The sequence below is a fragment of the Rhineura floridana genome, chromosome 8 (assembly GCF_030035675.1).
Source record: "Rhineura floridana isolate rRhiFlo1 chromosome 8, rRhiFlo1.hap2, whole genome shotgun sequence".
Taxonomy (NCBI): Eukaryota; Metazoa; Chordata; class Lepidosauria; order Squamata; family Rhineuridae; genus Rhineura; species Rhineura floridana.
Genome location: NC_084487.1, coordinates 4,714,979 through 4,741,702, shown reverse-complemented (window position 1 = coordinate 4,741,702; position 26,724 = coordinate 4,714,979). Strand labels below are relative to the sequence as shown.

General features: G+C 46.7%; 1 protein-coding gene and 1 pseudogene across 3 annotated transcripts in view; one reads left to right on the top strand and one right to left on the bottom strand.

Annotated features, from left to right (window-relative positions):
* The window catches only part of ZC3HC1 (zinc finger C3HC-type containing 1), a 28,171-nt gene extending 7,723 nt beyond the window's left edge, over positions 1 to 20,448 (top strand). For 2 of the 3 annotated variants that reach the window (XM_061638027.1, XM_061638026.1), the window contains exons 4-10: positions 229 to 312; positions 5,882 to 6,009; positions 7,751 to 7,908; positions 9,456 to 9,699; positions 13,923 to 14,135; positions 17,663 to 17,866; positions 19,639 to 20,448. In XM_061638027.1, the coding sequence (XP_061494011.1) occupies positions 229 to 312; positions 5,882 to 6,009; positions 7,751 to 7,908; positions 9,456 to 9,699; positions 13,923 to 14,135; positions 17,663 to 17,866; positions 19,639 to 19,707 (1,100 nt within the window). In that variant the 3' untranslated portion in view covers positions 19,708 to 20,448. The remainder of the gene's footprint in view (positions 1 to 228; positions 313 to 5,881; positions 6,010 to 7,750; positions 7,909 to 9,455; positions 9,700 to 13,922; positions 14,136 to 17,662; positions 17,867 to 19,638) is intronic. The other variant, XM_061638028.1, reaches the window with a different exon arrangement.
* On the bottom strand, positions 14,431 to 14,549 carry LOC133363555 (5S ribosomal RNA; annotated as a pseudogene).
* Positions 20,449 to 26,724: the final 6,276 nt, after the last annotated feature.

Below are 26,724 nucleotides of genomic sequence, written 5' to 3'. Positions count from 1 at the left end.
TTGGCAGTCCTCTCGGAGTCCTGTGTAAGAGCAGGTTATTACTATCACCAAAAATGCTGTCTTGGGTTGATGGAAGTTGTAGTCCAAAATGGCTGGAGGGCACCAGGTTGGGGAATGCTGTTGCACGAGCAGGGTTACCTTGTCATTCATCTGGTTGGAAATGATTTTTGAAGGTTGGTTCCTTCCCTTGGGAGACCCTGGTGTTTAGCATGTGTGTTTGCTTTCCAGACAAGGAAAGGTGCTCAGAGCTGAGGAAGGCTTTGTCAGCCGCTCACGAGAAGTTCTGCTTCTGGCCTGACAGTCCCTGCCCAGGTAAGCAGTGAGACGCTCTGGTGGGGGGAAAAGGAGGGAGTTCATCCCAGCAGGCAATTCCCCAGGCGCCTTCAGCACCAGGCATTTGGACAGTACAAATGGTCTTTTAGGGGCTGTTTTTTGGTGTTCATTCCTATGCAGGTGAGATTGTTCTTTCATGTTGCCCAGCTGTTTCTGCAGCTGAACACCTGTAGTACGTACTGTATATGTATTGTATTAAAGGATCTTCTATTGTATGTTATGCTTTGTATGAAATAGCCCTTGTAAATCGCTTTGGGACTTCTTCTGGCTGTTTAAATGATTGCATAAACTCAGGGATTGGGAATCTCAGGCCAGGGGCTGAGCATGGCCCTCCAACTCTCCTTAGATCATGCCTCCTCCTCCTCCTCAGCCCACATCCCTCAGCATCCTTGCTCTGCACCTTACTCAAATGTTTCATCTGGCTGGAAGGTGTGTGTGTAAATTTAGAAACATCTGACTTTTGCAAGGCTGGACTGTAGCCCACTGTCTGTTGTTGTTATGTGCCTCCAAGTCGACCGCGACTTATGATGACCCTATGAATCAGTGACCTCCAAGAGCATCTGTCATGAACCACCCTGTTCAGATCTTGCAAGTTCAGGCCTGTGGCTTCCTTAATGGCATCAATCCATCTCTTGGTTGGCCTTCCTCTTTTTCTACTCCCTTCTGTTTTTCCCAGCATTATTGTCTTTTCTAGTGAATCGTGTCTTCTCATTATGATAACCACAGTTTCATCATTTTAGTATCTAGTGATAGTTCTGGTTTAATTTGTTCTAGCCTACTGTAGGAAGGCTAAAAAAAACACACCTGTTGCTCCACCTACTTTTACCTTTGGCCCCACCCACCACTGGCATGCGGCCCCAGGAAAGTTGCCCACAAATGAATGCGGCCCTTGGGCTGTAAAAGGGTCCCCGTGCCTGCATAAATTAATTGACACCTGGAAATAGGGGTGTTCTAGCTGTGAATGGTCACTCCCTGCCCCTTTGAGGGTGGGGTTGGGAAGAGGTGCTTTAAAGGGTCCTTAATAAGAGTAGTTCCTAACCTACCCACTCGCCCTTTCATCTTACTGAGACCGTAGGCACAGGCAAGAGGTGTCATCGCTGGTCCGTGTTTCCACTTATGGTGCCAATGGTCATAGCCTCCCATCCTACCACCTTAGGGTGCTTTGGCTTTGGTGAGCCTCCAAAGAAAGAGGGTTTTTTGGCAAACACCTCAGGTTAGGTATTGAGATGAGAGAGCAGATGGTTCCAGGTGATTTGAGGAAGCAAGTTGAGCCACATGTGCTGAAAGGCAGGCTGCTGTCTCTTGGCAGACCCCAATGTTTGGAGACACACACCCATCTCCATTGCTAAGGCTTCTCAGGTTACTTGTCTTGAAGCTATTTCTCCTGAGGCAGGAATTGCTCTTTTTTAAAAAAGAAAAAGAGAAACCCTGCAACTTCTGCTTTTCTTTTTCCCCTTTGAGTTTTTAAAGAATTTGTGCAGAAATATAGATGTGTGTGTATAAAGTATCTGCGCCTTGTTCCTTGCTGCCACTGCTCTCATGGATGGGTTCCGTGTTGCTCATCTGCTGTGCCCACTGGCCTGTGTGTGTTGTTGTTTAATGCCAGATCAGTACACAATAAGATCACTTTCATCCATGATTTGATCGTGGATGAAGGTGCCGATTTGGTGTGCATTACCGAGACCTTGTTGGGTGAGCTGGGAGGAGTCGATCTGACCCAGCTTTGCCCACCTGGATACTCAGTGCAACGCCCGCACAGGCTGCGGGGGGGGGGGAGGAGGAGTTGCTGTGGTCTACAGAACTTCCATCTCTGTCACCAGGAATCCATTCTGTGTTGGAGCTAGCTGTGAGGGCCTGCACCTGGTGTCGGGCCAAGGAGACAGGAAACTAGGGTTGCTGCTGGTGTGCCATCCACCCTGCTGCCTGGCAGCTTCTCTGACTGAGCTGGCAGAGGCTATCTCGGCTGTGGTGTTGGAGGAGCGCAGAACGATAGTCCTGGGTATTTTCAGTGTCCATGCTGAGGCTGCCTCTAGTGTTCCGGCTCGGGACTTCATGGCCTCCATGACGACCATGGGGCTGTCTCAAGCTGTTACTGGCCCGACGCATAGGGCAGGGCACCCCCTTGACTTGGTTTTTGCTCTAGATGGACAAAGGGGTGGTCTGGAGATAGGGGGGTGGATGTCACCCCATTGTCATGGTCAGATCACTTCCTGGTGAAGTTTAGACTTATGGCTCCGATCCTTCACTGCAGGGGTGGTGGACAGATTAAGATGGTCCACCCCCGGAGCCTAATGGAATCCACTGGATTCCTAAATGCCCTCGGGAAGTTCACAGTAGACAGAGCAGGTGACCCTGTTGAAGCCCTTGTCACGCTGTGGAACAGCAAGGCGCTCTGGGCCCTCGACACAGTTGCCCCCGAGCGCCCTCTCCAGCCCTGTGGAGCCCGGCTTGCACCTTGGTACACCAGTGAACTAAGGACAATGAAACAGGCTGGATGACAGTTAGAGCACAAGTGGCGAAAGACGTGCTGTGAGGCTGATCAGGCACGAGTAAAACATCATAACTGTGCCTACTGTGTGGCGGTGAGGGCGGTGAAGAAGGCCCACTTCTCTGCCTCCATTGCATCCTCAAGTAGCCGTCCAGTGGAGCTTTTCCATATTGTTAGGAATCTGTTGACATCAACTCCAGGAAATGGAGCTTTAGACCCTTGGAGGCCCACTGTGAATTGTTTGCAAGGCACTTTGAGGGTAAAGTTGCTTGCTTCCGTAGCAGTCTTGATGCCCCCTCCACATCTACTGTAGTCCCCAATGAGGTGTCCAGTGCAACATCTGCTGCAACCTCTTGAGAACAGTTTCAGTTGATGCGGCCTGATGACGTGGACAAGGTGCTTGGGACGATGCGACTATCAACGTGTCCTCTTGACCCTTGCCCTTCTTGGCTTATTAAAGCTTGCCAAGGGGGATTCACCGAGTGGATCCAGGGTGTGGTCAACACATAATTGTGGGAGGGAGTGGTTCCAGCTGCCTTGAAAGAGGCGGTGATCCGACCACTCCTGAAAAAGCCCACCCTGGACCCATTGGTTTGTGACAACTACCGACCGGTCACAAATACCCCCTTCCTTAGGGAAGGTGATTGAGAGCGGTGTGGTGCAGCAATTGCAAGTACTCTTGGATGAAACAGATTATCTTGACCCATACCAGTCTGGGTTCAGGCCTGTTTATGGGACTGAATCGGCCTTGGTTGCCCTGATGGATGACTTTTAGTGGGAGAAGGACAGGGGGAGTGCAACCCTGTTATTCTTACTTGATTTCTCAGTGGCTTTTGATACCGTTGACCATGGTATCCTTCTGGGCCGAGTTGGTGAGATGGGCATTGGAGACACTGTTTTACAGTGGTTCCAATCTGATCTCCAAGATCGTTTTCAGAGAATAGCATTGGATGACTGTCTTTTGGACCCCTGGCAGTTGTGTTGTGGGGTGCCGCAGCGTACCATCTTGTCCCCCATGTTGTTTAACATCCATATGAAGCCCTTGGGAGCGGTCATCAGGAGATTTGGAGCGAGGTGTGTCAGCAGTATGCTGATGATACCCAGCTCTATTTCTCTGTAACATCTGAATCAGGAGAGGTCGTGCAAGCCCTGGACCAGTGCCTGTACTTGGTGGTGGGCTGGATGAGGGCCAGTAAACTGAGTCTGAATCCTAGCAAGACGGAGGTGCTGTGGGTTGGTGGTTCCCGAGTTCAGATAATTGGTCAGTTGCCTGTTTTGGGTGGGGTCATACTCCCTCTGAAAGAGCAGGTTCATAGTCTGGGGGTTCTCCTGGATCTACCTTTGTTGGTAGAGGCCCAGGTGACCTCAGTGACTAGGAATGCCTTTTACCAGCTTCGGCTGTTAAGACAGCTATGGCCATTTCTGGACCGGGATAGCCTGACCACTGTTGTCCACGCACTGGTAACCTCCAGGCAGGATAACTGTAATGTGCTCTATGTGGGGCTGCCCTTGAGGTTGGTCCAGAAGCTGCAGCTGGTGCAAAATGCAGCAGCGAGACTACTCACTGGGGCAGGGTATCCCCAACATGTCACCCCACTTCTGAAAGGATTGCACTGGCTGCCCATTTGCTACCGGGTCAAGTTCAAGGTTCTAGTGTTGGTGTACAAAGCCCTATACAGCTTGGGATCAGGATGCCTGAAAGACCGTCTTATCCCTTACATACCCAGTCGATCACTGTGCTTTGCAGGTGAGGGCCTCCTGCAGGTACCATCTTATCAGGAAGTCTGTTCTGCACAACATAGGAAATGGACCTTTAAGTTGAGACCTTATCCCAGCCTGCGTCTGTGTTGGAATTACTTTTTAATATATTTTTAAACCTTTTTTTAAAAATAAGATGTTTTTAAACCTTTTTTAAAAAGATGTTTTTAAACCTTTTTTAAAAAGATGTTTTTAAAGATGTTTTGTTTTAATATATTTTAAAGTCTGTTTTTATGATGTTTTAAAGCATTTTTGGTGCTTTTGTTTGCCACGCTGGGCTCCTACTGGGAGGAAGGGTGGGATATAAATAAAATAATAAATAAATAAATAAATAAAATATATTCCCATCGTTTGCCTAACCTCACAAGAGCCCACAGAGTTTGGCTGGCTCTGAAGACTAACCCTGAATCGGCAGTCCCTGATATCAAAGTGGGCCTCAGAGACACTGGGAAGCATCAAGATGCCTCCTACACTCTCTTCAGGGTGCCTGGGAGCCACAGGGAAATTCTCTCTGGTCATTCCCCCTGCTCCCTTTTCAAGCTTTCAAGGATGCCCTGCTGAAGGAGCCTGGCTGAACTGCTTCAGTAGTTCCCTGTGCAACTGTAGCATGGTCCAGGAGGTGTACTGACTTCTGTAGGGTGGAGCATATGAAGCTGTCTTATTTTGAATCAGACCATTGGTCTGTTTGGCCCAGTGGGCTGTCTATCCTGAATGGATGCAGCTCTCCAAGATCTTAAAGCAAAGAGTCTCTCCTAGTCCAGCTACCTGAGATATTTCAGTTAGGAATGCGAGGGATTGAAGTTGGGCCCTTCTGAGTGGAAATCAGGTGCTCTGCCACTGAGCTTTGGATTGTTCCTGAAAGTAGAGACTCATGCCGGCTCCAAACATGGTTGGGGTGGGATTTGAACCCATGGCTTCATTTGCACAGGTTGAGGGCGATTACCAGTTTTCAGGGAATGAATCAGGCACATTTTTGTCTTCCGTGGAGGACCTGAGGCTCTTGTGAGAGTTATCGGTTTAAGAAAGAGCATGTGTGGCATAACTGGGAGCGTTGAAGGGAGCAGGGGGAATGGTCAATGTGGATTTCCCCATGGCTCCCAAGCATGCTGGACAAGAGCATGTGAGGAGTAGAAGAGTGGCATCTGCTTTGAAATAGCAACAGGTAGACTTAGCAGTGCACTTGATCCTGACAAAACTGCTGACTTGATTAAACAATATAGTCACTTCTGGCAAACATTCAGATGTTTAGAAACAAAGTTGTTGACTGTTCTTAGACCTCTGTTTCTTTTGCGTTTTGAGTAGATCGCTTTTCCGTCTTGCTGGTCGATGAACCCCTTGCCCTTTTCAGTGACTTACTGGAGCGCTTTCAGAGCCTCTGCCAGTTGGACCTTCAGCTGCCCTCTCTGAAACCAGAAGATCTCAAAAGCATGGTAAGAGCTCTTGTGTCATTTGCGACCCTGCTGAGGATGGTGAGACAACCGTTTGGGAGGGGAGAGCTCTTTTGGTAAAGGTCTTCAAGCATCAAGTGAAATGTTAAAAGGAGTGGTTCATGACCTGCAACTCACCACCTGGAGGTGATCAAATGAAATTTGAGCTTCCAACCCTCAAACAAGGCTTAGAAAATGAGCCTGGGTGTAGCCTTGTTTTGAATGCCTGGGCTCAGTCCAGAAAACATAAACAGTAATATTAGAATCTCACTGGGCATGTGAAGGAGCCTTTCTCTTTCCACCGAGTAACTAAATAAGCCCTGGACATTTGGAGTAGAGGCAAGGGAGAGGACCTGTGGTTTGACTTGAGCTTTGACACCTCTCATGCTAAGAATAAAGATCCTGCCTTCTGAGGGAATGCCATGTGCCCTGGCCAGTGGCCCACGTGGCGCACATTCATTAGTGGGGCTGCTGGGAGCTGTAGTCCGGAATATCTGGAAAGCATCAGGCTGGGGGAGTCAACTAGGGCGTAACTAGGACTAGTTGGCCATGTCGCCTTTTTAGCAACCTTTCATTGGAGGCAATCAGGGCTGTGAGCGAGTCCTGGCAGAGGGAAGCCAAGTTCCTGATCCTTCCCTCTCAGAGTGGTGGAGGAGGGGGAGCTTATGTTGTCAAAGACAACCCCCCCCCGATCTGCTTCTCTGGATCCTGGAGAGTCTTTTTAATTACTTGCAAGGAAACTTACATGGCTTAAATTTCTCTTATCTTAGTTTGAAGCAGACACAGGGAACCTGTGGCGCTCCAGATGTTTCATGGATTTCAGCTCCCATCACCCAATTGATATATAAAGCCCTTAACAGCTTAGGACCGGTTTACTGAAGAGATCACCTTACCCCATATATGCAGATACAATCTCCTCTGTCTGCGGAACTTGCACTTCTACAAGTGCCATGCAATGTCCATTCTGCATTCAGAAGAAGCCGTTCCTATAGGATGGGGGCACCCGTACTTTGGGGCTCCCTGCCGCTTGCCATTAGGCAAATGCCATCACTGTACACTCTTTGAGACGCCTGCTGAAAACATCTGTTTTGATGGGCCTATCCAGACATGATTTGGTGACATCTGTCCTTAAATTTGTTTTATTGATTTTGGATGTTTTAAATGTTTTTTGTTTTTTTAAAATATTTTCTTCTTCTTCTTCTTCTGCATATTATTATTATTATTATTATTATTGATGTGTTTGCCATCCTGGGCTCCTTTGGGAGGAAGGGCAGGGCATAAATTCAATCCATCAATCCTGGACCATTGGCCACTCTGCCAGAGACTGATGGGAGTTGGAGTTCAGCAACATCTGGGGAGCAACAGACTCCTTCTCCCTGGTTTAAAAGTCTCTATGCATTATGGGATACCAGGATCTGCCTCATTCCAGGGCAAACTGTTGGCTCGTCTAGGTAGACTTTCCAGGGTCTCAAGCGAAGATCTTTCTCCTCATCTGCTCCCTGATCTTTTTAACAGGCAATATCAGGGACTGAAGGAGAACAAAGACTCTCTGACATGATAGCTTATCCATGAATATCTGTTTGTATTCTTTCTTTCTTTCTGAAACTGGAGAGATTTTTATTCTCCATGGCAGCTTTCCAAGTGCAGAGTTCCAAGGGTTTTTTGCACCCAAATCTCTGTCACTAAACAGAGAAAGACAGCTGCCTGGAGGAAGACTGTTAACTGGGTTTGTTTGCTTTCCCAGTCCTTGACGGAAGAGAAAATCAGCCTTGTTCTGCAACTGATTGAGGAGGAAGCCGACTGCAAAACAGAGAGTGAGAAAACGCCAGTCAAGCGTGCGTCAGACCCTTTTCAAATCCATGTCACGGCTTGCATCCTAGCCCTCTGTGGCTGGACTAGTAGGTATGTTGGCAACCACGATAAAAAAAACCTCATGCTCATTCACAAATGCCCCCATGTTCCACTCCTCTATCCCTCCTCATTCTCGTACTCTGCTGGGCAAAGTTGTGCCACAGCTGTCCTTATCCTCAACATCTGTATAAGGCAGCCTTTCCCAACCAGTGTGCCTCCAGATGTTGTTGGACCACAACTCCCATCAGCCTCAGCCAGCATTGCCAATGGCTGAGGCTGATGGGAGTTGTGGTCCAACAACATCTGGAGGCACACCGGTTGGGAAAGGCTGGTATAAGGGATGGGGAACCAGTGGCTCTCCAGGTGTTGCTGGACTCCTAACTCCCAGCAGTCCCAGTAGCCAGTGTGGTCAATAATCAGGGATGATGTACCATTTATATGCCAAAATGGCTTCTAAGCAGTTTATAGCATAAAATAACTGTAAAACACATACGTAGTTAAAATATCAAATTACCATGCAATTAAAACATTCAAACACCCTCAACAAAAATATGCAGTAAAACAAACCAGTTAAAAGCATGATAACTAAAATAGTTAAAAAAGAATAAAACCAAGTAATAAAATCCAAAGTTCAAGTGCAGAGGAATGTTTTCCCAAACAGATGTGGCTTCAGGAGCTGATGGAAATCCAGTACAGATGGAGCCTCTTGTATTTCAACAGGGAGGGCATTCTACGACACTGGTGCCTCCAGTGAAGAAACCCACCTCTGTGTTATAGCACAAGCTGATAATAATCAGGCCATGGTAAAGCTAACTGGGCTTCCTTTGGTTGACGGGCGTTCTAGTCCAGCAACATCTGGAGGGCCACAGATTCCCTTAAATTTTACCTTTGTAGTCCCTTTAGTACCAATCCCTATGTGTGTGTTGTATTTTACGTATTTTAATTGTATTTTATGTATTTTAATTTTTTTAAATGTTTTTGTGATTTTACTGTTTACAATTTTATGATGTACATATTTGATTTTATTTTTGTAAGCCGCCCTGAGTGCCCTATTATAGGGTAGAAGGGCGGGATAGAAATATTTTAAATAAAATAAATACTCCTGATCTCTATATGGTACCATCAGTGGACATGACACTTTACAAAATTGATAGGTCCCTACCCCAAGGGGGTTATAGTCTAAAATGTAGCTCAGGGGAGACAAGAGAGGAAGGGGAGGGAAATGGAGGGAGGGCGGAGAATATTATTGATTGATTATATGTACCTAACCTTAGGTAGGTCAGGGGATTTGGAGTTCAGTCAAGGGTGAGTTTCCAAGATGTGCTCAGAGTTCTGCATCTGTTGAAATTTGATGTTTGCTGCAGAAGTCCACATTGTGAGGGTCTCAATGCCACAACGTTCATAGCTCACAGGCAGAGCAACTCCTTTATACGAAAAAGGTCCCGTGCTTTTTGGGGCTGATGGGGGTTGTAGCTCATTTGGTTGGAGACGGCTGCCCTACAGGTACTTAGAAAGGGCAGGGCTTTGCATGTAATGTTATGGTTATGTATGGATACGGACGGTATTTGCTTTGGCCCCTGATTTGCGTCTTCCTTCAGCTCTTCTTCTGGGTCTGTACATCTCCCCTGCATCACCTGTTCTCGCTGCATGAGGAAGGTGGGGCTGTGGGGTTTCCACCAAATCGAGTCTGCCTTGCCTGAGACGGAGCTGCCCTCCAGCCTCACCAGCACTCCCATCCTTCCCGTTGACGGGCGCTCTGACAAAATCCCCGTGGTGCCCACATCTCCACGCCGGATGATCACCCGCAGCCAGGATATGAGCTTCCCTCTGGGCACTGAGCAGGTTAGACTCTGGGTTAGGGGCCTCACCTGGAAGGGGTGAAAATCCAGCCTTGGGCTTTGTTTCCTCTTCAGAATTTATCTCTTGTTGTTTTGGAACCACCTGCAAAAACCTTTATTTGTGCTCTTCCCATCCCTCTTGTACTCTGTTTAGACTTCCTCGGTCTCCTATGGAGGCGTTTCTGGATAGGGCTGCGTGTCCACCCCCTTAGCAAAAGAATACTCTCCATGCTAAAGTAACCCAAACAATAACCTACACGAAAAGCTGTGATCTATATAAATTAGGCAGGGTGAGCAAATTCTGCCTGGCTTATTTATTTATTTCCCCTTACTTACCTTCCTGCTTCTTGTCGCCGTGGGGTGATGTGGGGCACTTGGTTCCTTTTCTTCTGCTCCACCTTCTGATATTTCATCAGGCGTGGCCCCTGTGCGGGCTTCCCCCGGGCATCTGGTTGGCCTGTGTGAGAACAGGATGCTGGACTAAATGGGCCACTATGTTCTTATGTACTTTGAAACCTCTTCATAGGGACTAGAAACTTGATTTTAAAAAGAAACAGAAGAAAGCTAAGATTCACTGGCAGAGAGAATACCATGTTCCATAACTAGGGAACTGAATGTCTGCAGCAAAGAACATATGAAATAGCCTAAGGGCCTATACCAGGGATAGGGAATCTGTGGTCCTGTAGAATATGTTGGTCTCCGGCTCCCATCAGCCCCAGCCAGCATAGTCAGGGATGATGGAGCCCAACAAAATCTGAAGGGCCCTGCCTTCCCCAATCAAATTTTGGTTGGAATGGGGTGGGGGAAGAACAGAGAACTTTCTGCATAAGAATATGCCACCCTGAGCTCCTTCTGGGAGGAAGGGCCAGATATAAATTTAATGAAAAATAAATAAGAATATGTATTTGTATTATTTATTGGCTGTGGCTCTTGCAACATTTTCATATAAATAAAGCTTAACCAACCCCCCCCCCAAAAAAAAAACCTTAACCAAAAACACACACCATCTGTTGCTGGATCAAGCCAAGGCTCCAGGTAGCCTAGATCTCTGCATTCCCACAGTGGTCAGTGTGAAATTCACAAGTAGAGCAGGAAAATGAGGGCCTTTTGGCACTCAGAAGGTAGCTTGCCTCTGAACATGGAGTCTTCATTTCACCCTCATGGCCAACAGTATTGTATTGTATTGTATCGTATTATATATTAACAGTATATAATAGCCCTATTCAGGAAGGGTGGGTCTACTTGCTTGGGCAGGTGACCATCACTACATCCTTGGTGGTGACTTTCATAGCTTAAATGTGGAATTTAACTCTGTGGGGTAACCCTGGACAACAGGCATCCCTGTCAGATGGAGGCGCCCATAAGTGATTTTCTTCAAATCCGCTGTGATGTCCCTGGGCCCTTTGGAGATTCCCTGCCAATCTCCTTCCCCTGGCACTGCGGAAGTGCAGTAGGCAAGCAGAGCAAAGTGGATGTTTAATTGCCTCACCTTTACCAGTGAGACTTAAGCCCACCCAAAAATAGCCCAGTCGCAAGGTGCTACCACCTGCCAAATCAGTGGAGCCATTAGGGAAAGCGGCAGAGCATCTGCTTTGCATGCAGAAGGTCCCAGGTTCCGTCCCCAGCAGCATCTCCAGGTATGGCCGGACAGCCCTGGACAACCACTGCCAGTCAGTGTGGACAATGCTGACCTTGATGGTCCAATGGTGTGACTCCGTACAAAGCAGCTTTCTGTGTTCTGTCGGACTCAGAAGCAGCTTGGGGCTGATGAGCATTCTAGCCCAAAACATCTGGAGGACACCAGGTTGGCGAAGGCTCCCGTAAAGCATTATGGGAGGAGAAAGATCTCACTGGGGTACAAACAGAGCTTGGAAAATTACTTTTAAAAAGTAATAAATTACAGTTACAGTTACATGGCCCCCCAAAAGTAGTAATTAGTGTTACAGTTACAATTGCTCTGAAAGTAACTGATTACTTTACTTTTACTCAAAAGTAATTGCTACAATTACATTTTAGTTACTTTAAAAAATGCCTACGAGGTGCTGCCTTGGCTGCTGCACATCTAAGTAGCCTAAAACAACATTAAAAATAAGCACACACACAGAGGGTAGTAGAATATATTTTTTTATCCATAAGGTTAACAGAATGGCATAACAGAATCATCCCCTCACCCCACCCCCAGCAATGATGATAGTAATAACAATAATACATTTTTATTTTTGAGTCGCCTATCTGGCCGAGTGAACGGCCACTCTAGGCGACGTACAAAATGCAATAATACAATAATACCATAAAATACAATATAAAAACCAAGAAGGACCATAATCAGTAATAAATAAAACACCAGTTGGTAACAGAGTTAAAAGACTAACCCACCCCAACACACATATTTTTTGTATATATATATTGCCTCCAGCTCTTTTCTCCTTCCGCTCCTGTCAATTTTTAAACAATTGTTTTCTCCACGCCATCTCGCTCTCCACCTCCTCCCTCGTTGCCTCCTAAGCACCCACAGAGCATGAAGGAAGAGCAACGCTGCACAGAAGCCCAATTTGAAGCACATGGTTTTTATTCACAAATCAGAGGAGCAGAAGACTTCCCCTGCTCCCCCCAAGTAATGTGCAAAAGTAATGCTGGAAACATTACAATTACTCCTCAAAAGTAATGAAGTTACTACTCGTTCTGTTACCAGCAAAATGTAATGAAGTTACCCACTCGTTACTCAAAAAAGTAATAAATTACAAGTAATTTGTTACTTGTGACTAGTTACTTCCAAGCTCTGGGTACAAATCACCACACTGCCTGTTTCCAGTCTCTGCCCCCCCCCCACTCCCATCGAGGGTCAGCACCCACTTTTGCAAAAGGTTTGGGTAGGAGGCCCAGAACAGTAATGACAGCTGAGCCAAATTAGCTTATTCAGAAACCGCTTGGGTCATTCCCCAAATAACTAGCTGTCTTATTTAGAATAAAACCACAGAGCATTGAATTGCAGTCAATTCAATAAATAAATAAAGGTTCAAGCACCTGATACTTTCCCTAGCTGATATGCAGGCAGGTCATGCTTTGCATACAGCGCAGGATCCAAGCTAGGAGTTAGGCGCTAGGAACCAGAACTCTCTCTCCGCCCTCCTGGCAGAAGGTGGAGCATGGTCTCCAGGGAGCAGAGCTAGCTAATGCCAACCGAAAGCGCTCGGGGTAGGACAGCCTTTCCTAACTTGGTGCCCTCGAGATGTTTTGGACTACAACTCCCATTGTCCCTGGCCTTTGGCCCTGCTGGCTGGGGCTAATGGGTTCCCAAGCATTTGGAAGGCACCAGGTTGGGGAAGGCTAGCGTAACGCTTGGTTGTGCATGTGCAGGGCTTTTGCACGTGAAATTGATGCAGCGGCCTAATCTGTTTCAGGATGTTGGGAGAGAGAGGGGTTGAAATAAACAAAAGTCAGCCTTTTGTTGCAACGTGCACTGTTGCCCTTCAGGAAGGAAGGCAGGTTTGGGGGTCTGAGTGAATCAAAAGCTCAGAACAGCCTCACAAAAAATTGTATGTGATTTCTCTCCTGCTTATCCTTTGCAATCCAAGCAAGTGCCAAGGAAAGGGATTCCACAAGTTTCCCAGGACATGTTTGGCAAGCGCGCACATGCACACTCTCCATTTAGTCTGCTTCTGTGTTGGAATCGCTTTTTAATATATTTTTAAACCTTTTTTTTTTAAAAGCGATATGCTTTTTAACCTTTTTTTAAGATGCCTTCAAAGCTTTTTTAAAAAAATGTTTTTAAAGTTGTTTTGTTCTAATGTATTTTAAAGTCTGTTTTTATGATGTGTTAAAGTGTTTTTGGTGCTTTTGTTTGCCACCCTGGGCTCCTGCTGGGAGGAAGGGCAGCATATAAACCAAATAATAAATAAATAAATAAAATTTAATCCTTGCGCCACTAAAAGGGGACTAGCGTGAGTGAACGGATTGCTGACAATGCATGGTGCGCACAAGCATCTGCCACGTCACCTGACCTCACTCCTGTGCTGTGGTGCTCTCAGTACAAATCTGTTCCTTCAGTTTAATGCAGAATTACTGCCCTGGATCTTTTAAACTCTGCTTATCTTCCCCGTGTGTGTAGGGGAGTGGGATGGAGGGAGGACAGTCCCTGACCCCCTGGGATCCCTTTTGAGTTCCACTCCTTGCTGGAGCGGGGAGACAGCTAACTCCTGCTTTCTCACCCCTCCTTCCCTTGTGCAGCACGAGAAGAGCCCGTCCCCCGTGATCAGCCGTATGCGCAGCTGGGACAGCTCCAGTGAACGCGCCGACACGGAAGCAGCGAGCCCTACCACTCGGAGCCGGCCCGTAACCCGCAGCATGGGGCAAGGCGATGGGGGCGGCCTGGGGGCTGAAGTGCCCTCCAGCCCTCACCGGAGGGCCAAGCGGGCTCGCCTCTGCTCCACCAGCAGCTCGGTGAGTGCTTGGCAGTGGAAATGAAGAAGAATACGCCTCCTGTTTGTGAACACCCTGGCAGGAGGAAGGGGCAAACGTGAGCCTTACTTCTAGAACCCAGGTTCCAGGATAAAGTTCACAATTGCTGCTTATTTTATTTATTGCTTTTTGCAAAGCATTGCAAAGTGACGTTGTTGATGTTATATGCCTTCAAGTCGATTATGACTTATGGCACCCTATGAATCTTTTTTGGATATATTCACAGGGTTTTCATGGTAAGAGGTATTCAGAGGTGGTTTACTATTGCCTTCCTCTACGTCTATGGCACCCGGTATTCCCAGGCGGTCTCCCATCCAAGTACTGGCCTGGCCTGACCCTGCTTAGCTTCCAAAATCAGACGAGATCGGGCATGTTCAGGGCAGTATGGCCGTAGGCGCAAAGTGGCATACAAAATGTTAAAATGCAGTTTGTCGAACATTTAAAATCCATAACGCAGAATAAAACATGATAATAAAGAAGGTGTTCATCTATCAGCAAGAATAAAAAAGGTGAAACCTACCCTGCTCAAGGTGAGCACCAGGCCAGAATCATATCACATCATTAAATTCAAATTGTGATGGCACCTCAGGCAACCTCGGCCTCATCCCATCTGATGGGAGGGAGTTCCTGGCTAACATAGAGTGTACCCCTCTGCTCAGACCACATATCCCTTTAAAGAGCTTGCCGGCACCCAAGGAAAGGGAACCTATTTCTACAAGGCTGCCTTTTATCAGCCTAGACCCTTCCCTGGAGTCTCTCTGAAGCCTCTCAAGGTCACATCGTTTATGGCTCCTAGGCATGGGGGTGTATAAAATAAGCTGAGACCACAACAGCTTTATGAAACAAAATCTAACGTTTACTAAGACAAAAATAAGGAGTTTTAGGGAAAGGTAGTAATTGAAAAGGTTACAGAAAAACCAGCATATTCCCATACACCAGGAAATCTGGTAGCTTCTAATTTTTGTGCTCTCAGACGAGAGACCTGCTATCTCTCCCATACACAGTGGAGTTCTGCAGTCTTCTCATATTGAGCCCCAGAGCAGGGCAGGTGTAGCAAGTTAACCCTTTAATTCCGCCAACACACATACAAGATATGCATCCCCATATAATACACAACAGGCAGAGTCTACACACAGACAGTCCGTTTCTGCCAAGTCCAATCAGCTTTGCAGGCAGAAGGTCCCAGGTTCAACAGGTAGGGCTGGGAGAGAGACTCCTGCCTGAAATCCTGGAGAGCCATTGTAGACGATACCTAGCTAAATTGACCAATGGTCTGACTTGATATAAGGCAGCTTCCTTTGCCTTATGCAATGTACAGGAATACCCCGCTTTAACGTACGCAATGGGACCGGAGCGTGTATGTAAAGTGAAAATGTACTTAAAGTGAAGCAATTATCTATGCATGTACTGCATGGCAATCGCCACTAGATGGCAGCGGCGTCATGCCATTAAGTAATTGCGAAGCACGCGTACGTTAAGCTGGGTATGGGGCGTATGGAGCATGTATGTTATAGCGAGGTGGCGTTAAGTGAAGCAACGTTAAGCAGGGTATGCCTGTATATTTCTGCCTCTCATCCTTCCATGCTGGTACCCTAACCCCCATCCCCATGTCCATCTGCCTATACCCGTGCCCATGCCCTTGCAGCCGACGTCTAAATAACTTTGTTTCTTGAGCTCCTCTCCCTCCCTTCCCCAGCTGCCACCCCCGGGGCATTTGCAGAACTATCTTGTCACGAGGAGAGAGAAGAAGAAGAAGCAGGAACAGTTTCTTCTTAAACAAACAACATCTTTTCCATTTTATTGTATCTTTTTTTAAAAAGATCAATACTTGTTGTGATAAATCTTATGTAAACCATTTTGTGAGCTCTGCCTGAAAAGCAGTATATAAATGCCTTCATAATAAATAATAACAGTGGAAACAAGTTGCTGCCATTGGTGCAGTGGGGTGGGGGACATAATGGAGGAAGGGCCCCCACAAAGACTGTGGTCCCCACAAAGCTGTGGAACTGTCCCTGAAGGGCTTCCCTAACTGTTTCTCTATCTAGCCAAAGCAACAGCAAATCAACCTTCCCCTTCCTCTTGCGCTACTCCACTTGCTCGCCCAGGACCCAGAATTAGAAGCAGGGATAGAACTCAGTGAGCAGCCTCCCAGCCTTACACCGGCTGGCCCCTTGATCTCAATAGGGAATGAGCCAACTACATGTGCAGCTTTCATAGCGCTGCATCACTTAATGCAGGGCAGCACTAGGAAAGCTACACATGTCGTTCACCAAGTAGCTAAAAGGGAGACAGGCACAGCCTTCGTTATGTTGCCGTTACGTACTGGAGGTGCTTGTGGGGTTGGAACCCTAAAGCTAAAAGGGAAAATGAGATTCGTAAGCGCAGTTGTCATAGACACGAGCCAGCACTAGGGTGATTGTCATGAGTGGTGGTGGCACAGCTGGCTGGGAGACAGGAGAAGGGGGGCTTCCCTGTGGCCTCACCCAGGCTATGAAAAGCTGTGCCTATGCAGGTTCATTTGATGCAAGCACACAAACACTTTTGACTGTCCGCTCCTTGGCTGAAGTGTTGCCACCACTGCACCTGTCTGAGATCCCTGGCTAAGGTGCTTATTTTTGGCACCTTTTCTGCCTGCTGAGTTGAAGAGCTGCATTAAACTGACTCCTTGTTTCTAAGAGAGTTTTTATATGCGGGACCTGACTTTTGATTTGACGTTCGTGTGTGCTGCTTGTTTTAATACGTTGAGAGCAGCCCAAAGCATTGTTTTCCAGTGAAAGGGTGAGATATACCATTTTGAATGAAGGAATTAAAAAACTGATACATTAGTCTCCCCCAGCAATCAGGTGAGGGCTAAACTGCAAGACTAATCTACTGCAGCTGCATTAAGAGAGAGAAATTGGCCACAGCAAATATTTGAGGGTAGGATTACCCCCCAATTTTGCCAAAATTGAAATATGAGTGAAGGGGGACTCCCCCAAGGAATTGTGATGGGAGCAATATGAGTTTTGATAAGACTAGCAAAGTTTCTCAGCAGAGTGGCTGCACCCAGTCTTTAGTACTTGAGAGGATTTGCTTCTCTCTTTGATAGCTTTGAATTATTATTATTATTATTATTATTATTATTATATTGCACTCAAGTGCCTCAAAGTGACTTGCACTTGACTTGCACAGTAAAAATAAAATGTTACTAAAATCAGATAAAAGCAGCAATTCTCAAAAACTAAAATACTCATCAGACAATATACCTAAAAGGAACAAGGCCTACCCCCCACCATCTTAAAAGATGAGGACAACAAAGGCCATTGACATGTCTTACTACCCTCCCAATTAAAAAAAATCAACCATAACCCTGGGTAAATAAGAATGTTTTTGCCTGGTGCCAGACAGGGATGGTGCCAGGCGTGCTTCCCTGGGGAGAGCATTCCACAAATGGGAAGCCACCGCTAGCTTAGACAAACTCCCGTCCTCCTCCCATTTAAGTGCCTGGCTCTTCTTTCTCCCTCTCTTAGGATTCATCTGCCCGGAGCTTTTTTGACCCCGTCTCCCAGCACCGTGACTGGTGTCCGTGGGTCAATGTGGTGAAGGAGAGCGCAGCCTATGGAGGGGCTGGAGAGGGCCACCCAGAGGTGAAGGGGGAGCCTGGCTGGCAGATGGTCCTGAAGGCTGTCCTGGCTTCCAGGCGATCGGATAGGCCCGCAGATAAAGAGTTGGAGGTGAGAACTTCAGTTTCCTTGCCCGTGGGCTATGTGGTGTTTAATGTCTGTGGTAGAAAAATTCCAGTTGTTTATCCAACTTTTCCCTAAACTTTTTCGGACTGCAGCTGTGCTGGCAGGGGTTGATGGGAGTTGCAGTCCAAAACACCTGGAGGGCACCAGGTTGAGGAAGGCTGGTGTATCCAGGACAGGTCCCATAGAATCATAGAGCTGGATGAGGTCTTGTTGGCCACCCAGTCTGCCTCCCTGCTTGATGCAGGGAATCCATCAAGAGCATTTGTTTGTTGTTATGTGCCTTCAAGTCGACTATGACTTATGGCAACCCCATGAATCAGCGACCTCCAAGAGATCTCTCATGAACCACCCTGTTCAGATCTTGTAAGTTCAGGTCTGTGGCTTCCTTTATGGAATCAATCCATCTCTTGTTTGGCCTTCCCCTTTTTCTACTCCCTTCTGTTTTTCCCAGCATTATTTTTTCTAGTGAATCATGTCTTCTCATGATGTGTCCAAACCTCAGTTTCATCATTTTAGCTTCCAGTGATAGTTCTGGTTTAATTTGTTCTAACACCCAATTATTTATCTTTTTCGCGGTCCATGGTATGCGCAAAGCTCTCCTCCCACACCACGTTTCAAATGAGTTTATTTTTCTCTTATCCGCTTTTTTCACTGTCCAACTCTCACATCCATACATAGAGATCGGGAATACCATGGTCTGAATGATCCTGACTTTGGTGTTCAGTGACACATCTTTGCATTTGAGGACCTTTTCTAGTTAGAGACGGCTGTCCATCTTCTGCTTGAAGGCCTCCAGTGATTGACGGTCCGTCACCCAACTAGGTATTTGGTTCCATTGTTGAAGTGCCCTTACACTCGAGAGGTTTCTCCCAATGTTCACTCAGACTCTTCCCTGCTCTAAGTCCAGCCCGTTAGATCTAGTCCAGTGGTTCCCAGTCTGTGGTCCGTGGACCACCAGTGGTCTGCAGGCTTCACTCAGGTGGTCCATGTTGTGTTTGTGGATTTGTGGTTGAAGACAGGAGACAGCACATTGCACTGAATATTCATACTGAATTTTAACTGGGTTTCTATTGCTTCTTTCATTTACATATTGTATTTTATTGTCTTACAGTTTCAATAAATTCTGTAAGATATGATATGTAAGAAATGAAATAAATACTAGGAATACAATTCAAAGTCGTACAGCATCTAGAACAGTGGATTGCAATTGCTACAACAGGCAGAAAAATCATTATGAGTGGTCTGTCAAAACTTTCATCAGTTTTCAAGTGGTCTGGGGGGAAAAATGTTTGGGAACCACTTATCTAGTCTGGGGCGGCAGAGGATAAGTCTTTGTCCTCTTCTATGTGACAGTCTTTCAGGGATTTGAAAAGTGTTTGTGCCCCTCTCCCCTCTCCCGGTCTCCTCTTCTCCAGGCAAAATGCTCCCAGTTCCTTTTAACCTCTCTCTTTATTTGACTTGTTTTCCTTATCCTTGTTTATCTTCATTATCACCCTTTGAACCCATTCAGATTTGTCTACACCTTTTGTCCGGCACCCATTACTCCAGATGAAGTCTGACTGATGAGGGATAAAGTAGAACTATTATGACTTGTGACTTGGAAACTGTGGTTCTGTTAATGCAGCCTGGAGTTGCATTTGCCTTGTTTGCAGTCATCACACTGCTGTGCCCAGAGATAGTTTGTGCTGTTTTACCTTTATTCACATTAATATAGTCTCAGTTGTCTTAACCTTATCTCTCTTCCCTTCACACTCCAGAATCTCTCCATGAAATCCTGCAAGGTGTTCCGGATTTTCCGGCAATGGGAAGCTACCTGTTCCTCCTGAGGACTTCTGGCCTTTGACGGCATCGTGGAATGAACCTACTAAGTGTAATGGATGGAACTTTCTCTCTCTCTTTTAATTCATAGAAAAAGACTATTATTTGCACTGGAGGCAAGGCTGCCCTGGGAAAACTTGCCTTCACTCCAAACTCGCAGCCTGGAGCAATCTTTGAGGTCATGCCGAAAACACAGGGAAGATGTGTAAACTGTGCAGCCACTGGCGGCCATTTTTTTATTGCCTTCTTTGTGTTTACCTGGCCATTTCCTGAAGCCTTTGCACTGGTTCTCACTTGTCTGGGTGATTCTCCAGCTCAAGTGGGGTTGAGGTTCCCAAATGTGCCCTTGCTTGAGCTGAACTAGATCCACCTGAGAAAGAAGATGGGACAGATGGAAGGCTCTGCATGTTGCATATTTGGGTATGTCTTTCCTGCATGACTGAATCGGCTTTGCGGCTGAGCCTCACTGCCCTGCTGCAAGGGATCCTGGGAAGTGTAGATCCGTGACGGGTCTGGGGATATCTGGCAACTTGTTCTTAGCACCTGCACAGAAACTACAGTTCCCAGCAAACCTTGGGGATTGGAGGGGGGGCACTGACATTTCAGTGAGTTAAAACCAGATTAAGTTTGCAATGTGGATGTGACGCTTGTGTTGATTTTTGTAGCCAGGCTGAGCTCTGGTCCATTTGAAACACCTTTGGGAGAATTTGATGTTAATAAAACATTTTGCTGTCTTTTTATTCTTTAAACGTCACTTAGACTTGTTTTTTTTTTGCATGTGAGATTGCCAAGAACCCAAGCTTTCTGTACTGAGAAACTTTATATTCCTTATCAAATCAGCCTAAATAGCTGGATATATTTATGAAGATTATACATTCCAGTGTAACATTTGTTGGAAGAGGGACAGGTACAGATTCCTTGAAAATATGTCTCTGTATTTTCCCCCAGATTCTATCCATCCTTGTGTTTCTGTAAAGACAGGGAAATAGGTCTGGGGATTTTAAAGACTGAGAGGAAATGCTTAAAATGAAAGTTGGTCTGTTCCATTAGCAGGGCTTTGGGTATGATGCAATTCTGCAGGAGCACAGAAATCCTCTTCCTGAGAATCTCTTCTTTCATTTCATATTATTCAAAGTGCAAGTTGCTAGTCCTTAAGGCTGCAAAATATATGCTTGAAGGGCAATGCCTGGCGATATCTTGGATGCCGGGGACATTGGATGGCTGAGTAATACTTTCAGGAGCCAAAGGATGGGACTGCAGGGTCCTGCATAGTGCCTTCCTATAAGTCGAAAAGCCAGAGTAGATAAGGCGAAGTAGGCGGAAAATACAGAATAAACTGTGCTGAGCAAGATTGTGCAAATGGATGCATAGCAATGTGTGAACTCCCTCCTGCTTGATTCAGAATCAGCTTGGTATGTACAAGCCTTTTCCGAGAACTCTCAAAAAGCCTCACTTTCCCCAAGAATGTATTTTCCTATTTGTAATGTTGGTTCCTCTGTGTTGATTGTCCTGTGGGCCTGTGTTGAGCCCCAGTTACTCCAGGTTCCTCGGAGCGAGTGGGCAGAGGAGGACGAGACTTCTGAGAGCCTTGGAGGTGGGGGGGAGCGTTAGCAACCCTTCCTTCTCCCTGGACACATCCCCGGGCGGCTTAGAGCTGGTTCCACCTGATAGCGCCCTGCCACCTGCAAGCGCGCTGCCAGAGCCATTGCGGAGCGATCTCACGCATGCGCCAGCTGCAACCCCTCAGGATGTCCCACCTGAACCTTCAAACGTTTCCCCTTCAACCAGCTCCCCACCCCCTGAAATTGAGCCGGCACCTAATGAGCCTGTACTGCCAGATGAGCAGGCGGAGGCTCTCCCGCCTTCACCCTGTGCGAGACGGCAGGAGAAGCAGTTCGGTCAGAGGGAGGGTCTTCGAAGGAGTCAGAGATTACGAGTGAAGACCTTTCCTACTTAAGGCGGCGTGCCCCTGATTGAGGTGCTGAGTCAACTTCTCCACACGCTGCAGAGACTGCTTAGTTAGCATAGTTAGCATCAGTAGAGAGTTAGTCTAGTCAGGCTTATGAGACGCGCTGTTTTTGATTGTATGGTGACTCTAATAAAGCAAGAATTATTGCCAGACCTGACCAGGGCTGTGGAGTTGGAGTTGGAGTTGGGAGCAATTCTGGGTGGAGCCGGAGTCGGTAGAAATGTTCCGATTCCGACTCCGACTCCTTCATAAATGGCAAATGTATATTAACTAGTAATAACAAATTTACTGTAGTAAAATGGTAGCACAAGGCATTTCATCACCACCACGTGCATCTTTTTTGAACTACAACTCCCACGAGCCCAATTCCTGGGGCTGATGGGAGTTGTAGTTCAAAAAAGTAACTTTTCCAAGCTCTGGATTCACGTGGTGGTGATGAAATGCCTTGTGCTGCCATTTTACTACAGTAAATTTGTTATTACTAGTTAATATACATTTGCCATTTATGAAGGAGTCGGAGTCGGACAGTAGAAACATAGAGGAGTCGGAGTTGGAGTTGAAGGTCTGGCATACCAACTCCACAGCCCTGGACCTGCCTCCATCTCCTGTGTCAAACTCTGGGCAGGACAGCCTGCACCTCATTGCTTTGGCCTCTTCAAAACATAACCTGCTGGAGCCGACCAATGGCCCATCTAGTCCAGCCTCCTGTTCTCACAGAGACCAACCAGATGCCCGTTATAGGAAGCCTGCAAGCAGGACCTGAGTGCAAGAGCACTCTCCCCTCCTGCAGTTTCCAGCAACTGGGATTCAGAAGCATACTGCTTCTGACCATGGAGGCAACACATAGCCAACATGGCTAGTAGCCACTGATGGCCACCTTCTCCTCCATGAATGCTCTTTTAAAGCCATCCAAATTGGTGGCCGTTACCTTGCAACAAGACATGGATTGATTCCATAAAGGAAGCCACAGACCTGAACTTACAAGATCTGAACAGGGTGGTTGATGACAGATGCTATTGGAGGTCACTGATTCATAGGGTCGCCATAAGCCGTGATTGACCTAAAGGCATATAACAACAACAACAATCACTAGAAGCTAAAATGATGACACTGAGGTTATCCTACTTTGGACACATCATGAGAAGACAGGATTCATTAGAAAAGAGAATAATGCTGGGAAAAACAGAAGAGAGTAGAAAAAGAGGAAGGACAAACAAGAGATGGATTGATTCCATCAAGGAAGCCACAGACCTGAACTTGCAAGTTCTGAACAGGGTGGTTCACGACAGATGCTATTTGAAGTCGCTGATTCATAGGGTCGCCATAAGTCATAATTTGCTTGAAGGCACAAAACAACAACAAAACCTTGCAAAGGTAGTTCTGATCACCAGCCATGGCAGAGAGCTTCTTGGAAGTCTAGCAGCTCCTTTCCCAAAACAAACACACCCAGAAACAAGAGAAGGTTTTAAAGCCAGACAAGGAATTGTCACCCCATAAAACATTTGCAAGAAACAATCCAGAACTGTTGACTCATGCAGAAAAGGTACCCACCAAAGAAAGGGCTACCTGGTTGGGTGGTCCCCTTGCATTGTTCACAGCAGGTAGCTCAGCGAGAGGCCTTCAGTTCAAACTCCAGCACCTCTAGAGAGGGCTGTGAGAGACTCCTGGCTGAAGCTCTGGAGAGCTATTCTGGAGACAGTGCTGAACTAAATGGGCCAATGGCAGTGGTGGCTCCATGGCAGTGGGGCAGTGGAATCCACTCTGGAATTTAGTCCAGACTTCCAAGGAGCTGTCCAAGGTGCTTTAGCATGGAGTCACCAGCTGCTGTTGGCCAATGGCATAACTAAGGCAGCTTTCTATATTCTACCTTAATGAATTAGAGTTTCACTAAGGCCCTGCCTGCACAATACACTGAAGGCAGTATTTTACCACTTTAAACAGTCATGGCTTCCCCCAAGGTATCCTGGGAGCTGTAGTGTGTTAAAGTTGCTGACAGTTGTTAGGAGACCCTATTCCCCTTGCAGATCTACAGTTGTCAGACTGGTTTAACAATCAATTCCTCTTCACAGAAAACTCTGGGAATTGTAACTCTGCAAGGGGAATGGGAGTCTCCTAACAACTTTCGGCACCCTTAACAAACTACAATTCCCAGGGGAATTCTTTAGGGCAGTGGCTCCCAACCTTTATGAGTATGGGACCCCCTTTGTAAGCTGAAAAAAATTCATGACCCCCCCCAATTGTAATTTTAGTCTCTGTTAATTGAAAAAAATGGTGAGTGGCAAAATCACATCTCCAAATACCCCTTTCTATAAAAAGCTCCCTGCAGACAGGGAGGTGTTGCTTTCTTAATGCAAAGGTCAATCGAATTGGGATCCCCTTCCGCCCCACAGTCTGAAGATGTATAGTCCTGTCCCCTAACACCAGTGGTTTACAGTGTTGGGCTAAGATCCAGGTTCAAATCCCCACCCAGCCATGAAGCCCACTGACCTTGGACCCGACACAGCCTCTCAGCCTGACCTATCTCACAGGGTTGGTGTAAGGATAAAATGGAAAGGGGGGGAACTATGTGCAGCACCTAGAGCAACTTGGAGGAAAGGTGGGATATAAATGCAATAATAATTAAATAAATACATTTCAGCTGCAGTATGTGGACCCCAGCCTCAGTCAACCTGCTGAGCTTTTTTGAAATCATCATCATCATCACCATCAAGAAGCAGCAATGTGGTTGTGGTGGGGATGCTAGATTGTGAAGACTAAAAGGTGGACAGATTGAGGAGGGGGATTCGTGCTTTTAGGCCTTGAGATGATCATCAGAACCGATAACCTGGTTAGCGTGCACTTGGGGAATGAGAGTGGAGCAGAAGACAGATCAGTGCGCGCGCACACAGACACACCTGCCCCTCCAAGCTCTGGTCCAGGTAGTAAAGACTTCTTTTTAAAGAAAAAATTTTTTTTACTGTTTGTGGCTCCCTCTGGATTACTTCACAGCCCCCAGGTAGGGAACCACTGCTTTAGGGGAAGCCATGACTGTTTAAAGCGGAATGATACCGCTTTAAACGTGTAGTGCTTATGTGGCCTGAGAGTTATTAAGAAGGGCCAGTGGCCCATCTAGTCCAACATCCTCTTCTCACGGTGGCCCCTTTGGGAAGCCTACAAGCAGAATTTGAGCACAAGAACAGGGGCTAATGTTAAAATAAGAGCAGCCGGATTGAGCTGAATGCTGACCACACACTGGTGCAGAATCTCATTTTACATTCTGAGCAGGATGAGAGCCGGCAGAGGCAGTTGGGCGAGGAATGGCACTTGTATTCATAATACAATCTCTGACCATTATGAGCTGGATGAATTATTTTTCCAAACATTAGCAACACCTCCTAACAGTGATGCAACTTTGTTCAGCTTGTGTAATTTAGACAGGCTGCTGAATCCCATTTTTTTCTGGGGATGGAATTTCAGTTTCCTGGGTGCCAACTTTTAATTTTCTTGTTCCTTACATAAAGTGTAGTGTCTGCCTCTCTCACTGTCCAGCTATGCCAATTGTTCTCTGCTTTCTCATTCCTTGTTTCCAAAGTTCCAAATTTTCTGAAAACCTGAATTTTGGAGACAAAGGGCACCGTGCAAACGGAGTGCATTTTGAATAGGCTTGACTTGTTGCATACTATACTGTATTGCAGTCGCTGCTTTGTGGGTTTCTTGGGAAGAGCTGTAGTTCATCGGTGGCACGGCTGCTTTGCATTGTTATTTATTTATTTTATATCCTGCCCTTCTTCCCAGCAGGAGCCTAGGGCGGCAAACAAAAGCACTCAAAACAGACTTGAAAATATATTACAACAAAACATCCTTAAAAACATCCAGAAGGTCCCAAGTTCAATCTCTGGTTAGGGTTAGGAATGTCCCCTTTCTCCCGGACAGCTGCCGGTCAGTGTAGCCAATGTTGACCTAGATGGTATAAGGCAGCTTCCTTTGTAGTGTGGGAGAAGAATCTGAAGCTGATGGGAATTGTAGTCCAAAACATCTGGAGGGCCCCAGGTTGGCCTAATCCATTGCCTGGAGCAGCGAAGAAGGGGAGGTCCCTCCCTGTGCATTAACCAGCCCAGCGGGGCTTGGCGTAAGGTGGGTGGCTGACCTTGCCGAAGTCTGCTATCTTAGCAGTCCAAGTCACAGCTGAGTTTCCTGCATGTTGGTTGATAGTTCATTGGGAGGAGCTTAGCTTGCGGGTTTTCTGTGAATTCACAGTTGTCAAGGAAAACAGCTGTTTTGTTTCCAGACTGCTGCCAGTTTCATAAGACCCTGGCTGACGTTGCAAGGTTTATCTGTGCTCTCAACATCTGCCAAGGAACTCCTCCTCCCTTTGTCAATTCCCTTGGAAGTGTCAGATGCTCAGGTCTGAATGCTGGCAAAATGCAGGCTGGAGAAGAAGCAAGTAGCTGGGGAGGTGGAGGGGGGAGATGATTGTTTGCAGTCATTTGGTGCGCAGGTGGGCAACCAGGGGCCCAGGAGCTGCATGTGGTCCCCAGACTCATTTAATGTGGTCCTCAAGGCCTCCTGAAGCTGCCTCATTCTTCCATCTCTTTCTCTCTTCCTTGTTTTTCTTGGCTTTTTAAGCCCCCCCCCTCCTGTTTAGTTTCAGAATAATTAGAAGGGGCAGCATTTTATTTGATGATACATTTATGGGTTACATACACACACACACACCAATTTTCCTTAATTGTATGGCTTGTGGTAAATACCCTCCATCCCCGGCTGAGAGAGCTAGTGTGGTGTAGTGGTTAAGGTGCTGGACTACGACCTGGGAGACCAGGGTTCGAATCCCCACACAGCCATGAAGCTCACTGGGTGACCCTGGGCCAGTCACTGCCTCTCAGCCTCAGAGGGAGGCAATGGTAAACCCCCTCTGAATACCGCTTACCATGAAAACCCTATGGATAGGGTCGCCATAAGTCAGGATTGACTTGAAGGCAGTCCACTTCCATTTCCCCCAGTTGAAATAATAGCCGTGGATGTGTGTGTATAGCCCACTGAAGTCAGAAAGGAATTGCTCTCACTTGATTTCCAG